Source organism: Balaenoptera ricei, chromosome 3 (genome assembly GCF_028023285.1).
Source record: "Balaenoptera ricei isolate mBalRic1 chromosome 3, mBalRic1.hap2, whole genome shotgun sequence".
Classification (NCBI taxonomy): Eukaryota; Metazoa; Chordata; class Mammalia; order Artiodactyla; family Balaenopteridae; genus Balaenoptera; species Balaenoptera ricei.
In genome coordinates, this window is record NC_082641.1 from 153,908,375 (window position 1) to 153,925,290 (window position 16,916).

A 16,916-nucleotide genomic window follows, 5' to 3' on the forward strand; every position below is an offset into this window, starting at 1 on the left:
CGAGTACAGCGTGGGGCACAGAGGGAGCATAGAAGAGGTTTCGCCCCCAACTGCCATAGGTGGGCAGAGACTTGAAGACAACTGGCCAGGGGCACCTGCTTTGCAGAAGCTCAGAGAAGACACAGAGCGTGGCTTGTTGGGAGACTTGTAGATGGTCAGGTTGCCTGGGATGTGGGCTGTGTGTAGGGAACTGACTGTACCATATATAAAAATCAACTCCCAATAGTTCATGGAATCTAAATGTAAAAATCTACAATTGTCAAACTTCTAGAAGAAAATATAGCAGAACATCTTTGAGATCTAGAGTTGGGCAAAGATTTCTTAGACATAACACCAAAAGCACAGTCCATAAAAGAAAAAATTGACAAATTGGGCTTCAACAAAGTGTTAAAGTTCTGTTTTTTGAAAACTGTAAAGAGATTGAAAAGACAAGAAACAGACTGGGAGAAAATTTATGCAAAGTATGTGTCTGATAAAGGACTTGTATCCAGAATATATAAAGAATCCTCAATACTTGTTAAACAACCCAGTTTTTTTTTTTTTAAAAAGGGCAAAAGGTTTGAACAGACATTTCATCAAGTATATATAGATATAAAATAATATCACGTGTAAAGATGCTCAGTATCTTTAGTCATTGGAGAAATTCAAGTTAAAAACCACATTAGCTACCATTAAACGCCTATTGGAATGGCTAAAATCAAAAAGACTGACCATAACAAGTGTTGGCAAGGATGTGGAGGACCTGAAACTCTCATTCCCTGCTGGTGGGAATGTAAAATGATACAACCACTTTGCCGAATAGTTTGGCAGTTTCTTAAAAAGTTAAACATATGCTTACCATGTGACCCAGCCATTTCACTCCTAGGTATTTACCTAGAAGAAATGAAAACATATGTCCATAAAAGACAAATGTTCAAAGCAGCTTTATTTGCAATAGCCCAAAACTGGAAACAATCCAAATGTTCATCAACAGGAGAATGAATGGATTATCAAAGCAATACATTCCATGCAATGGAATACCTAACCCAGCAATAAAAAGTCCTGAACTATGGATACACACAACAGCATGAATGAATCTCAAAACAATTACACAAAAAAGTAGATACTGTATATAAAATCCTAGAAATTATAACCTAGTATATAATGACAGAAAGTAGATCAGAGGTTGCCAGGGAATGGGTACAGGGTTTAGGGAAGATGGTGGAATTGCCAAGGGCACAAGGAACAAGGAAAACATTAAGGATGATGGCTATGTTAATTATTTTGATTGTGGTGATGGCTTCACAGCTGAATACTTACGTCAAAACTTTTATCATACACAGTAAGTATGTGCAATTTATTGTATTTCATAAAGCTATTGGAGAAAAGATCATTGGGAGGAGAAAGAATTTACTCATATTAACTTTTTGAGCTTTTACTTCATTGAATATATATCTTTTAAACTTGTGATTACTGTCTTTAATTCATTTAAACTTTTCATTTAAAATATCCTCTGTTTGCACAATTCTGTGCTAAATAAGGTATGTCCCTCCCTCACGGAGTTCTGTGATTATCTAGGGGAAAACCAGTCATCCTCAGCTCGCTTATTTAATCTCAGACTAAGTTCTGTTTAAGAAGTAGGGATGAACGAGGCAGGATGGGATGCTGGGAAGGAGTCGGGAGGAGGGATGACATCCAGGTTGGGTTTCACGGGAGAGATCACAATTCTCCAGGATCCTTGTCGTTACCGAGAGCCTTTCCAACAAAACCCTCTGCGCAAGCCACCATCAGCCTTTGGTTTGTACACATCCATCGTCGAGATTACACGCAACTGTTCAAGAGTCCACTTGACCTGAGGATGGGCTCTCATGGGTTCATCTTCCCGCAAGATCTCATTCACGGCTTAGCTTGCCTTCCCATCACCAAGTCTGTGTACCCGCGCAGATGACACACATCTGGGAAGTGCTAGGAAGAGGATTTACCATCTCCTTATGAAAATCCTTCATCATCAGACAGAGCCAGTTGCCCCAGATACAATATTTCCTTTTCCTGCTTTCCTTTGAGGGGTGGGGCCCCTCTGTGCGAGCTGCATGGTCTGTCTCTGCTTGATGACATCTCTCCCTTCCTCTCCAGTCCACGTCTCTCTCCCTTCACGTTCACCCATGTGATGTACCTTTTTGCCAGAGGAGTCTTCTCGGGGACCAGGGTATGCCTATCATGCAAGCCTCCTTGCAGTCATATGATCTTTTAACAGCTTGTGTTGACACTTAACTAAGTTGGCTGATTTCATTACAACCAGTTCACAACTTGGTTGCAGCTCTTTCAGTGGCCTTATTTATATAATCTATATATTTCGTTGCTCTTTATATTGCATATTATGCTTTTTTAAAACTCCCTTTTGAAAACTAAAAATCTAATAGCACTTATTCTCTAAAAGACCAACCAACTCATTCATTTCCATTAACAAAAAATTGACAGGCAAAAATTTGTTATGCCAGCAATAGTTTTAGCCATACCGACAGCAACTAAAACCAAGAAAGGAAAGGTGCAGAGGAGGAGGGGGGATACTTGTTGGGTTTCTGCTACGTTCCGGGCACGGTACTAGGTGCTTTATGAATGTTATCTGGCATATCTTCTCCCACACGCTTTTAGGAAACTGTTGTGATCCTCATTCTACAGAGAAGGAACCAAAAGTTGGAGACTGTGCCCTTTTCCCACAGTGGGGATGAACTGGTAGGGCAGGGATTTTTTTTTTTTTTTTTTTTTTTAATTTTTGGCTGTGTTGGGTCTTCGCTTCTGTGCGAGGGCTTTCTCCAGTTGCGGCAAGCGGGGGCCACTCTTCATCGCGGTGCGCGGGCCTCTCACTATCGCGGCCTCTCTTGTTGCGGAGCACAGGCTCCAGACGCGCAGGCTCAGTAGTTGTGGCTCACGGACCTAGTTGCTCCGTGGCATGTGGGATCTTCCCAGACCAGGGCTCAAACCGGTGTCCCCTGCATTAGCAGGCAGATTCTCAACCACTGCGCCACCAGGGAAGCCCTAGGGCAGAGATTTGATTGCAGCTTTGTTTGTCTTCCAGCCTTGGAACCACGCTATACAGATCCCCAGCCAGGAGAGAAATTATAGCTAAGTGATAACGATTTCTCCAGCTCCCATATAGCCAGGCATCTCTCAGATTATATGTGCAAGGGAGAAAAATGAGAAGCCGCTTAATCTTTGCATGTGCGTTCATGGACAGATCGAAGAGGGAAGTCAGGACTAACTGTAATGCTGTTACAGTGTTAGCCCTGCATTTCACTAATCGCATTCCAGCTGGATCTTGTAATGTGGCGAGGTTCCTGTCCCAGTTAACCAGCAGAAGAAATTGTTTCTAAGAGCCTGTATAAAAAGTACTCAAAATAATTTATTTCTCAACACAGAGGTTCCCATGGATGAGCGCACCTATTCAAGTTGGATTAGTTGGCTTCTGGTGAGTAGAATTACTTTGATGTCATTAATTTCTTTTTTTAAGATAAATAGACAGCATATGAAATGTGAGGGATAATATGGGACACACGTTTTGAAAATGAGACCATCCCAGAACATCTGGAACTATGGTCCCAGTCATTAGCTAGACATAAACTGTCTTTAGAGAAACCTACAACATTTGGGGCTATTTGTGTGATTCTTTTTTAAACTCCTTTTATCTCTTTGATTTAAAAAAAAATTATTTTGGCAGCCCTTGGTAGTAAAATTATACAAACAGGACATATTTTTGTGAGGCAGCATAATACTCGAAAGAAAGAAAGGGGATTGTTATCAAAGTAAAATAATAGAAAAAGAATCTGAAAAGTCGACCATTTCAAAAATGCTCTGATTTTTTTCTTTCTTTTTAAGTTTGGTATTTGCTACACCTCTGTGCTGTGCTCTGTTTCCTCAGAAAAGGTATGTATTTGTTATTCTTCAGAGTGATCATGCGTTTTAATCCTAAAAACCAGGTGAAGAGACAGGTCCATTTCACTAGTAGGAAAGTTGAGTCTCAAAAAGATAATGAAGCCAAGTCTCTAAAAGGAAGAGATAAGAGGCAGAAATCAAATGCATGTCTGTTTAATATCAAAATTCTCTTTTCCCAGCTCTTTTCTACCTGCTACTGTTACATTTGAAAATTCTTTATTCTTGTGTAAGACTCAGGTTAACTCTGGTGCCAATTTGCTCTTATAAAAATTTAAGTATGGCTCGATGTCCAATCCATTGGCAAATGCATCTATAATGCAGATATATATTCGAATTTAAGTTCCACCCCTAGGGACAGCAGTTATATGCACTTAGCTTTGGTGGTTGGTATATTTGCTTCCCTTCTTCCTACTTAGGGTTTTTTTTTTCTTTTTTTGCCTTAAAATCTTGATTGTGCACGTGTCTTTCATCACAAGCTGCCCTTGAATCCTGCCTTTGATGTAAGAACTGTGTTGACAGGCATTAAATCAGCATCACATAAATCTAAGGCTTCAGCTTTTTTCTATTGTAACATCAAGGCACAGAGGAGCAGCATTTTGTTGTTTTGCTGTGGTTTGTGTTACCAGGCTCCTGCCCTTGTAATATCCTTCATGGGCCAGCAGGCCCCAAACATACGGCCTTTAATGCCCTAGGCTTTCACAGTAGGTTTGAGATGAGGTATTCTGTTCTAGAACTAACTTCTTCAGGTCCCTCTACCTGATAGAAAAATCCATCTTTTATCTGGTCTTTCACTTCTGCCTTTGACCCCCACTGTTCTTAGTTGGGGATTTAAATTTCAAGGAGAGGAAACCTTTATCACCTTGATGCCTATAGCTAAGCCCTCCTTGAAGAGGGCGGGACCTTCAGAACCTCTGCTGAAGCCCAATACAGATGAATTTCCTAAAGAGGAGCACTCATACCTATTTAATTGTACAAACCCCAGAATCTCAGGGCTTAAGGTAAGAAATGTTTATTTCCTTAGTATATTGCATTGGAATATGTGTTCAGCCCTTGACCTTGCACTCGGTGACTTAGGAACATGGCATTTGGGTTGAGAAAGATCTGACTTCAAATCTCAGTTACACCTCCAGTTTCCTTATCTGTAAAATTAGGATAATACCTGACTTGCCGGGTTTTTATAAGGGTTAAAATGCATAATGTCTGACCCAAAAACTGAGTGCTAACTCATACCCATTATCATTATCATCAGCAACATCATTTTTAAATTACTCAAGTTCCCACTATATGGAAAAAAATAGCCATTGTGGTTTTTTTTTCTAGTTTTTTCCTATATTCATAATTTTTCTCTTTTTTGCATATGTTTATAAATCTATATCCTACCTTTTTTACCTCGTAGTTTACCACATCTCAACTATATTGAAGAACAGATCTTTTTAAAAGACTGATTATATAGTCTTACCAAACCCAGGTTCGGCTGCTCGCCACTCAGAAGCCAATAATTCAAGAGGCAGGTGTCAGTAGAAAGGAAAGGTGCTTTAATCATAAAAGCTGGCAGTCTGGGGAGATGGTGGACTTGTGTCCAGAGACCAATTCTGATGATTCTTCTCAGCCATGACAGGTTTTAAAGGGAAAAATGGAGGGGAAAGAATCTCAGTGAATCATCGAGGCAGGAGGTTGGATTCTGCATCATTCTCCGTTTTGTGCAGACTGGCTGACTCTCTTAAGATGTTATCTTGCCCACATGATCTGCCTGCGGGATTGCTTAGGGGGATTCGTTGGGGGTAGAGAGCTAGTCATTTTCTTAACTGCTTACTTCTTCGGTCTTCTTTTTATCTAGGAAAAGAATCAACAGGTTAGACACCGCATGGTGTGCATTCAGGACAGCACAAGTCAGGAGTTAGGTTAATTGCCTAGTGATCTCATCCCTGTAATTAGGTTCTTTTAAGATTAGAGGGGAACAGAAATGGGCAAACAGGAAAGGGGCAAATGAGTTGCTTTCAATAACAAAACGTCCACAGTTTTTCTGGACAGTTTTTCTTCATCCTTAATACATATGCACATATAAAACATTCAAGTACATTTTTAAATGCATAAAGCAAACACGAACAGTGGTCCTCTCAGTAGTGTGACAACAAGAGATGTTTCTTCTCGTACATTTTAGTATTTTCTGAAAGTTTTAGAATAAGTATGTTTTACCATACCATGGACAAAAGCACATTAACACAAGTGAATTTTTAGTGCTAAAAAACTCCACTGAGTGCATATGTCTTTTGTTCATTAACGGTGAACATTTATGTTGTTTTCCTTGGGAAGTGGCATGACCACAGGTTGTTTTCCAATACCATCAGGGTCTATGAGTGTCATCACCATACCTCCTTGCTGGCAAAAGTGGTTTTTAAGGCTTGTAATAAGATGAGAGGTAAAAAGGGTTGGGTTCTGATGGCGCCTTTCTTTGATATTTAGTGACAGTTTTCTGAGAGGAACAGGATACTTGTTTTCTGGGCACGTGAAGCCTTTTTCAAACAAGACTCTGTCGCCCTAGTCACGGGGGTGGGTGGGGCCACTCTGTCTCCTCTCTCCAGGTTCTAATTCCCACCTCCGCCCGTGGAATGACCCTGTCTGTCGTCTCTCCCTTCTCCCAGTTCCATGTCTGTGACAAGCTTGGAGGCCGAGCTGCAAGCCAGGATCCGAGAGACCCATCCTGAATTACGGCGGGTGTACTTTAACAAGGGATTATAAAGTAGGGAAAGAAACATCTTCAGAGGATCCTACCAACCGCAAGTGTGGTGTAGCCAAGTTGGTAAGGAATATCCTGGTCCTGGTCAACTGGTGACAGAAACCTTTTAACGATCCACATTAGCCTTTTAGAGTCAAGCTGCTACTTATAGCACAGCACCTGGGGCGGCCTCCCCTTACATTTGAATCATGGTATAATTTACAGAAACACCCTTCCTGTAGCTTTTATAGCCACTGTTTTTTCAAAGACAATATCCCAACCCTCACCCAGAGTTTTCAAAAGCACCGTTAGGCATACAGTAAATGTTCAGTATATTGACTGTCAGTCAGTGAAAAGGAAATCTGTTTAAAATACTGAATTTTTATCCTACTCTTGTTTCAAATCAAGGAGAGCTCTCAGTAGTGAGTTGAGAAAACACAAAAGCCCTGAAGCTAAACTGTAAAAGAAAATGACTCATAAATATTAAGGACAGTTTACTTTCCTGCCCAGTTTGGGCTGGAGGCAACCCGAAGTAGAAGATGAGTTCTTTGCATTTGTAAGATAAAAGCTCCTTCATACACCTCCCGGAAAAGTCAGAGTGATAGACAATGGTGAAAGGTCCCTGCTGTCAACAGCTGTATGCTTTCATATTGCTGATGGATTTCTTCGGTTGAGTTTGAAATTTATTCTATTTTACATTCTTATGAAGATATTAATCTTACCTTGCATTTGTTGACTTTATATTCAATCATTTAAATCAACTAATCAAATAACGGAAATGCACAAATGTCAAATTTTGGAAGTATATTCGAAACCAACGCTGTATGACTGGGTTGAATCTGACGTGTTTGATTTTTTTTTTTTTATAAGCGAGAGAACAGTTCCATCTGCCTGCATGTCTTTTCTTGTCATCCTCGTAGATCTCTTTGGCTTTCAGGAAGATACGGAAATAATGTGTATGTGAATCAATGACTCAATGAGTTTTACTTGAATGTTGTATATTACATTCCACCCTGTTTGAAAATAATGAACCCGTGGACCACTGTTTACATCATCTGTAGTAGCTTCACATATAATATATTTAATGTAACAGATTATGTTTCAATTCTGTAGAGGTTCAAAGGCATATGTGAGGTGGTCATTTCACTGAGTGTAGACCACTTGATTCAATTTGTAATTCAGAGACTTATAAGTGGGAAAAAAATGTAGAAACTAGTTTGGGCAAATTTTTCCTGACAATGTGACCAGACTGAATTTCCTCATAAAGAAAAAATGGTGTGCCTCGTGTCTGTGTTTCTCTTTTCTCTAAAATGATGAATGGACCTGAAGCTTTTGGGCCACTCTGAGCCTTCCTTTATACTGCCAAAATATTCTCATTTAGATTTTCTGTCTTAAACCATTTGAAGCAAAAGAGCTTCCCCATGACATTCTGGCCTTGGATGTCTTTTGTTGCCATAGATGCTTCTCTTTAAAAATGGGTAAAAGCGGGAAATTCAAGGCAGAGCTCCACGAGGTGCTTAAAGGGCACTTTTAACAAGAAACTAAAGCACTTGAGGCCTACCCCACTCGCCCCAGCTAATCTCAGAATTCTTACCTCCAGTCAAGTGGCAGCTCCATGTCAAAATCTTAACCTTCGTTGAAAAATTAATGAATGCCTGGTTGGAAGATTGACAAACTAACCGAAATTTTAATACTCACCAGGATGAGATGACCACAGGATCATTATAAAAGGGATAATGAGCCTGGAGATGTGTCTTTTTAAACATTATCTGTTGAAGCTTCTGACTCTTGATGCTTTTATAGAGAACTATGAACTGTATAGTTGAATCATGGTTTATAAAAAGGAACAAAATGAGCAAAGATTGGCAATCTTCGCTGATCTCTTAGGAATACCTCTTCTGGAGAAAATTCACATGAAGTGCAATATGCTTGTAAAGGTAAATAGTTATTAATATTTCTAGTAAAATGATATAAAGAATTATGACTGTAAGTATTAACTGACTGGCAGCTTTTTTTCAGTATTAGCACAGTGTCTGGCCAGTGTTGGAGTCAATGTATTATTTCAGTTCAACTGGATGAAATGTTAAATAAACTCAGAATGAAAAAAAATTCTCTCTTTTATTTGTATGTAAAGGATGATGCAGTTTTTATGTTATAGTCAATGGTACCTTTCATTCTAACTTAATATCTGGGTACCATCAGTAACTCCTGATGAAGAGATATTTTTGTATTATGCCTTTAGCAGGAAATATATTTCTAGTTTTGGCTACCAGTTTTCCACCTTCTTGAACACCATAGAGGCTCCCACCCACCCCCGGCAGCCCCACACAGCGTAATTCCAGGTAACGTTCATTATGACACAGGGGGAATGAGATTCTGCCTTAGACCCTGATGACTGACACCCTTACACATGGTGGTGAGGTCAATTTGTTTTTGTATTGTTTGTCAGGTTCTAATGTGGAACTAACGTTTACCATAGTTCACAGAGAAAATCTAAATTTAACCCAGGATTGGGGAGTGCCTTATTAACAGACGTATAAAAGAACTGAGCATTTTACCCACCTTGGTCACGTCTCTGCTCTGTTTTGCTACAGGACCTCTGTTCATCACTTAAATTATTGAAATATATTCAAGAGCTTGGGTCTAGGAGTCAGACAGAGCCGGTACAATCTTGGTTGTACCCACTTTTAAAATAAACATATCTGGGCTGCTGACATTCTCTGTGACCTTCAGTTTTATTAGTTTGGATTGTTGGGAGAGAATAATTGAATCTACCTCATAGAGTTGTTGTAAACAAGATAATTCCAGCACAGCGGTTTACGTAGTGCCTGGCACAGAGTAAACATTCAGTGGATGATTGCTGATTGTATATTTGTCTACAGATGCTGGATGTGCATTCAAAATGCCAGTATATCAATATACTGGTAAGATTTCAGAATCTTGGCGGCTTCCCCACAGATAACCCACAACCTCACTAAAAGTAGCAGATTAAAGTGGCCACGGCGAGACACTTGAATCCATCCTTTTAAAACGTCCAACAATTAAGGTTTTGCCTAAATGAGACAGAGGTAGGAAAGTCTCTGCTCACAGATGAGAAAGCTGGGGCTTCAGTAGTACAAGTTCAAGGCTGCTCCTGGTCGCTTGAAAACTATAATGGCAGCCAAGGTCTGACACGTGAATCTACAGCCCTGTCCAAAAGTGTAAACAACTGGAACACTCCAGTAAAATTAGTTTTCAAACTGGTATATTCTTGAGTATTCAGAATTTCACTGAAAGCCAAAGAAAAATAAGGTTACATTTGTTAGTGATGTTATAAAGTATCACTTAAATTCTAGATGTTCAAAGTATGGTCCATAGCCCAGCAACATCCAAATTGGTTAGAAACGCAAGTTCTTGGGCCCCAGCCCAGACCTGCTGAGCCAACATCTGCCAGATGACAGGAGCCCTGAGATCCCTGTACGCATCACAGCTGGAGAAGTTCTGGCTGTGCCACGTCTCCAATGTTCCCAGGGACCCGAGCTTCACTGGGTCAATTTCAGATCAACTTCTAATACTCGGTGAATTTGCGTATTTACCCCTCACCAGATTCCAAGGAAGCTTCCAGCTTCAGTGTTGACGTTCTTAGGGACATAGGATCAACAAGCTTACGAGGGCAGGGATTTCTGTTTTGTCCACGGCCGTAGCTCCATCACCTAGAACAACTGGCACCAGCCAAGGGTCCCCCTGGTCATCGGGTTCATCCTGGGCTCTTTCTGGAAATCTGAAGAAGGGTCTTCACATTTCCAATATCCAGTTGTGGAAAGGAATTCACTTGGTGTCACGGAGAGGTCGTCACCAAGATGTGGAAAGAACAGGGAATCTGAGGGTTTCTGGGACCAGAGCTGGCAATGAATGTTATCCTTGGGAACCGAGAGGCAAAATGACTGGGGGCGTCCAAGTTGTAAGCATTGTTCTGGAGCCAGCCCAACTGTCACGGAGGACACCACCGCCCCTGTAGCTTTTGGAGCCGAAGGAGCACTTGGGACAAGACACACAGGGGCTTGTTTAACCCTCAAGGAGACCACGATATGCCCAGTTTTAAAGAGAAGGAATTTGAGGCTGAGAGATGTGGGCTGATTTGTCTAATGTCATGCGGTGGCCCAACCGCTATCTCAGTCCAGGCCTGTCAAACTCCAGTGTCTTCCACTGTACTTCACAGCTTCTCCATCAATAGGAATAATTAGAACTAGCTTCAGTACAGCATTTTACAATCTTCAACATGTTTTTATTTCTGCATACATTACTCCTTGTAATACCCCCAGCAGTTCCTCTGAGATCACCTCCATTAAAAAAGTGGGGAAACAGTCTTGAAGAAGTGAAATCACTTACCACCAACCTAACTTGGTGGATTCACAGGATTATAAAAGATGTATTCACGTTCCCACACACCCCCCCCCCACAGACAAAAGGTTTATGGAACATACAGAATTCCAATAAGGACCCAACCAAGGTCAAAGGCAGATCAGCAAGGTCATTTCCAGATAGGATCCCCTATTAGAGTAATAGGAACAATGGTTTTCAAAGTGTGGTACCTGGTCCAGCAGCATCAGCTTCACTGGGAACTAGAAATGCATGTTCTCAGGCCCTTTGGTACTGAATCAAAAACTCTAAGGTGGGACCCGGCCAACTTCTAACAAGCCCTCTGAGTGATTCTGACACAGTCCATTCAAACTTGAGAACCACTGGGTGGATGTTAGGATGAATGCTAGAGTCGCGTTCAGCTCCGTTCTGTGAACTGAGGCAGGCTAATCGCTCTAAACCTCAGTTTCCTCATCTGTAAAATGAAGTTAATACCACTTCCGTCACTGGGTTATTGGGAGGATTCAATGAGAATTAATAAATGGACAGCACTGAGCCTGGCACAGGGCACACTCAACGCATTGTAGCTAAATTTATGTGATCCCCGGGGCCGGAAGTTTGACAACACTGTTCGTGATCCTACAGGGAAACAGGCACTCTCGTGACTGCTGGTAGACATGACATCCACATTGCTGCAGTTTTCCTGCAAGACAGTTTGGGTGTATCTATCGAAACTTATTAAAGCACGTACCCTCCTTAAAGCAATTTCACGTCTAAGAATTAATCCCACAGATGGCTACACTCTGGTTCACAGGAGACCTGGCTACTCCTGGGAGGGAACCATATGAATGGAATGGTCAGGGGAGGTGAAGGAAGGGGGAGGTTGGAGAATATTTCCAGAAGATGGTGAGAAACTGCCAGGTAGGAAAAAAAAAAAGTGTACGCTATTGTGGGTAATCCCAAGTATAAGAATAAATTTTCCCTTGGGGAAAAGAATTTTTTAATTTCTGAATTGGATTTTTGCAAGATAGAAGGATAAATAACAGGTGATTGTCACAAATATGAGCTAATTTGGGAAGAAAGGCTATCTCTGGATGGTGGGATTTTTAAGTGATTTAAAAATTTTCTCCTTTATGCTTTTCTAGTTTTACAGATTTTCTTCTGTTTCTGAACTCAGGACATATTAAATGCTACTTAAAAAAAAACAAAACCCTGTAGGTTACAGTCCCAATTTTATAATAATTGATGCACTGATATGTATAAAAAGACATATTAGAGGAATATATGCCACAATGGTTAACAGTTGGTATCTCTGGATTTACAGGTAATCTTTATTTTCTTTACGGTTTTCTGTTTCTCAGATTTTCTGGAATGCACCTGTATTGGTTCTAAAATCAGAAACACGTCAAGTTCAGGCCGTTGAGTGACCCCAGCTCTGGCTTGGAAGCGGGTGCCTCTCAGCTCCCAAGCCCTGGGATTACCGAGCCAATCATTGACCCTCCCCTTGATTCCATCTCTCTCCTGGAAATGATGGAAACGGTATGTACCTTATAGACGGGCCTGAACCTGTGGTTTTGGAGCTCCAGGCCGGAGAGATCCGCAGCTCCGAGAGACGCCGCCAGGGGGCAGCATTGCCTCCAAGATCGCGCGGCTGGAGCCCACCGATCCCCAGAGCTGCCGGCAGGTGGCGCAAGGCAACAGACTGCCGCCCTCGAACGTGCATCTCTGGATTTCCAAGGCCAGATCCGGAAGATGGTGCAAGAAGCCAGGAGAAGGACATGATCTCTCTAGCTTCAGGAAGCTGTAAAGATGCCGACAAGCAGGAATGGGGCTTATTGTGCAGGGCACCTGATTCCCGGTAGGAGGGGGGCAGTGCGGAACACAGAACAATTGTAGACCAGACCCAGTCCCTGCCCTCAGGGCCATCAGTGCTGCGACACAGGCCAATCACACTTGAAGCCGGCTCAGGGAAAGGGAGCTGGGAATCAGTGAGGGCTTTAAAGAGTGGCATCTCAACTGATACCGGGAAGAAGAGTAGAAATTTCTCACTGGGAGGAGAAAAGGGGCAGGAAGAAAACTAGGGCTTCTCCGTACTGGAAAGGGCTTCCCTTTCCATGGAAAGATCTGGAAACCAGGGAGAGTGTGGCTGAATGGTGTGTGCAAAGGAGGGAAATTTGGGGAAGATGCCACCAGGATCTCAGGGTCGTGAGGGCCCTTCAGTGCCCAGGGAAGGAGTGCGGGCTTCATCCTGAAAGCAGGGACTCCTTCTGGAGGCTTTTGTCCCGGGGAGGAAAAGCAGTCAAATCCTAACTCTGTCACTTACTGTTTTTGTCACATGGGACCAGCCAGTTCCCCTCTCCGATCCTCAGTGTACTCATCTGTAAAATGGAGACAATAAAACCTACATTACAGTCTTGCTGTGAAGCTTAAAATGGGTAAATGGAGAACCTGAGTCATGACTTTCCTTCCCTTGTCCTTTTATTTCTCTGCAATAAACCAAATGGAAAAGACAGACAAGCAGGCCATTTCCAGGATGTCACAGCGTCGGTTTGGCAAGTGTGATGTTTCCAGGGGCCAGGAAATCGATTCATCATGTGTGATTGCAATCAAGAACAAGTTCTTTCCTCTTATTCTCATTTATGATGAAAATGTATTTTAATAATGTGCACTCTCCAAGATGGTAGCAGGAGAGAACAATTTTTAATAACGAAAAGCTAAAAATAGAGACGAAGATGACGATGCTATTGAAATTCCAATGGATGCCACCTCCTGATACAAACCCTGAATAATAATTTTGGTCCATAACTAGGAGGGGGGTTGCCGGGAACCCTGTTCCCCAGGGGAGCGGCCTCAGGTGCAGCCGGGTGGCTTACCCGCTGGATGGCTGAAATAGGAAAGAAGCAGAAAGTGTTCTTCCCACGGCCTTCTCGCTGGGCGGGGTGAGTCACATCGGCAAATCTAGTGAGGATGACCCGATGAGGAGGAAGAGGATGCTGTCACCGACAGAGAAACTGGGACTGGATTCCACTTGTGCAGCGCACCTCCAGCTTCCCAGGGCTCCTTTGCAAGGCAAAATCTGGACAATGGCGAAACAAAAGAAAACAAAGCAAAGGACTCCCAAGTAGAGGCTGACAATAAAAAATGGAGAGAGGAAGAGGAGAAGGCTGGACAGAAAAGCCACTTGGACCAGGTGTAGACAGCAGCTCTCAAGTCTGGGAATTGAGAGAGGGGAAGACAGGGTTTGGGGGGAGGGGACACAAAGAGGCAGCAATGGGGAGCCCCCATCCTTGATGCTGGGCATGAAGAGGGCACCCCCGTTTGGGTGTAGGGCAGGGTTTCTCCCCCTTGGCTTCACTCCAGAATCACCTGAAAAGCCTTTCACAAGTCTCATTGCTCAGGTCCCATCCAAACCAATCACATCCCAATATTCGGAGGTGGCCTGGGAACCGGCATTTTAGGCTCCCCAGGGCTCAGGTTCTAAGAGCAGCCAGGGTTGAGAACTGTTGTTCTCGAGATCGAGGAGTACATTAAGGTGATTCCACGTCTCTGGAGGTGCTGGGGAGCGGGGGGAGTGGTTAGTGCACTGCCGCGGTGGGAACGGAACGTCCCGCAGTGAACTAGGAGTGTGGACGCAAGGAGTGTGGACGCAAGGAGTGCGGACCTGTGTTATCATTTATTTACACTCGACCACCGTCGAGCCTGCATTACAGACAGTGATGGCGAACAGGCACTGAGCAATTATTTTACCCTGTCGCCGCCTCATTTACTGTCACAACACCCTGTCAAGTAACTGCGACTCTAGTTGCTCCCACTTCACAGATGAAACTGCAGCATTTCAGGAACTTGCCAGAGATAGCCAGCTCACGCGTGGCAGAGGTAGGCAGAACGCCCTCTGCCTACGTGTGCTGCCCAGACCCTCCCCTCAGCGTGCCATCCATCGCAGGGGGGTGGGGGTGGGGGGGTCGAGCCAGCCTCTGACCCCAGGGTAAGCACAACCAAGGCTCCATTCCCACAGGCCTGGGAGAAGGAATCTGGAACATCGCCAAAGGCAAACAACGGATGTGCCCAGGACCGCAGTGGCTTGTTAGCTCTGGACAATGTGGCTCTGGAAGGAGTCCAGTGGGAGTGGAATTTGCAATGTGAAAGATGAAGCTTCTGGAGCCCTGCAGCGTGTCTCTTCTGGGCGCGTGGCTGCTTCTTGCATCCTTTCCCATCCAGGGTCCTCCTCCTCCTCCTTCTTCAGCCTTCTTTTCTTTTCTTTTCTTTTTAACATCTTTATTGGAGTATAATTGCTTTACGATGGTGTGTTAGTTTCTGCTTTATAACAAAGTGAATCAGCTATACATATACATCTATCCCCATATCTCCTCCCTCTTGCATCTCCCTCCCACCCTCCCTATCCCACCCCTCTAGGTGGTCACAAAGCACAGAGCTGATCTCCCTGTGCTATGCGGCTGCTTTCCACTAGCTATCTATTTTACGTTTGGTAGTGTCTGCCTCAACCTCTCTGACCTGAGAAGCACTTTATTTTCACCACCAAAATAATACACGCTCATAAGAATAAACTAAGATGACGCAGAAGTGTATAGAGATCGCTTCCTTCTTCTCCTTTCCTAATCTCAACCCCAAGGCTACCTTCTCCAGGGGTAACGGCTGTGGACTTTGATCTCCGTTCATCTGGCCACTGAATATGTTATGCGCTCACCTGTAGGTGTATTTGGTTTGACTTTACACAAATGAAATATACATATTCTACTACACCTCATTTTTCCCCATAAAATTTTTTATTTTTTAGGTAATATTTATAGATCTTCCTCATTCTTGTTAAGAGCTTCATAGAATTCTGAAACGTTAATTCCTATAATGTATTAATCATTCCTCTGTTGACGGGCATTTCTGTTATTTCCACAATTTTGCTACTACAAAAAAAATTCTGTTGTGAATATCCTTGTGCAAAGCTTTATATTCTTATGCTGTTGTTTCTTTAATAGGGGTTCCTAGAAGGGAAATTAGTTAGGTCCTAGGATGTGAGCATTTAAAATTTTGTTGATGATGATGAAAGCTAACCGAATTTAGCCTTTACTTTGATGTGCCAGGCCTGATAAGCGCAATTTAGTCACTATCCCATTTGAGCCTCTCATCAACTCTATAAGATAAACTCTCTTATTAGCCTCACTTTTCACACAATAAATTGAGGCCTAGAGAGGTTGAAACCCTTGCCCCGAATCACCCAAGGAGTAAATGGACTGTCCTCCAAAAAGGTATTTCACTCTAGCAACAGGGCCCACACCCTCCCCAAGATAGGATATAGTTGTCTTTGTAAGAACTAAACATCTAAAGGTCACTTTTTAAAAATTTACTTCTCATCCCTTGGAGTAAACCTTTTGAACCTCCACTGTTACCATTCTCTTTTGGACCATTGTCTCCCCTACTTGGACCAGAGCCTCCACTGGCTCCTGCTGCCAGGCTTCCCTCTTTTAGCCCATCCTCCACATTTACCTGAGCAGGCACACCCTCCCCTGAAGCCATTTGACAAAGTCCTGGCTCCTCGGTCTGACATGTGAGACCTTCCACGACTTCCTCCCTGCCAGACTATCCAAGTGAATATCCTCTCTCTGGCCCTCCTGTCCTTTTCCCGTTGGCTTTTGCAAACCAAGTCCATGTACTTTCACATCTCCAGGCCTGTGCACATGCCATTTCCTCTTCCTGGGAAGCTTTCCTATCTTTGATATGCCTGGTGAACTCCTACTCATCCTTCAAAGCCCAGTTAAAATGGCCCCTCTTGAGACCAGGGTAAAACCAAGAAGAACACCAAAATATTAATACTAAAGTGAGACTGATATTTATTTCTGTTTTATACTTTTTTGTGCTTTCTAAATGTTTCAACGTGAGTAACTATTTCATAATTAGAAAGAAATAAAATAACTTTAATCTTTGAGCATTTTTCAGTTGA

The 16,916-nt window shown here is 42.8% G+C and overlaps 1 protein-coding gene across 3 annotated transcripts in view; it reads left to right on the forward strand.

Annotated features, from left to right (window-relative positions):
* SFXN1 (sideroflexin 1) overlaps window positions 1-7,906 on the forward strand; it is a 44,842-nt gene extending 36,936 nt beyond the window's left edge. For 2 of the 3 annotated variants that reach the window (XM_059917697.1, XM_059917699.1), the window contains 3 exons: window positions 3,396-3,445; window positions 3,853-3,900; window positions 6,552-7,906. In XM_059917697.1, the coding sequence (XP_059773680.1) occupies window positions 3,396-3,445; window positions 3,853-3,900; window positions 6,552-6,648 (195 nt within the window). In that variant the 3' untranslated portion in view covers window positions 6,649-7,906. Of the gene's footprint in view, window positions 1-2,112; window positions 2,311-3,395; window positions 3,446-3,852; window positions 3,901-6,551 lie in introns of those variants that run through there. The other variant, XM_059917698.1, reaches the window with a different exon arrangement.
* The last annotated feature ends 9,010 nt before the right edge of the window (window positions 7,907-16,916 follow it).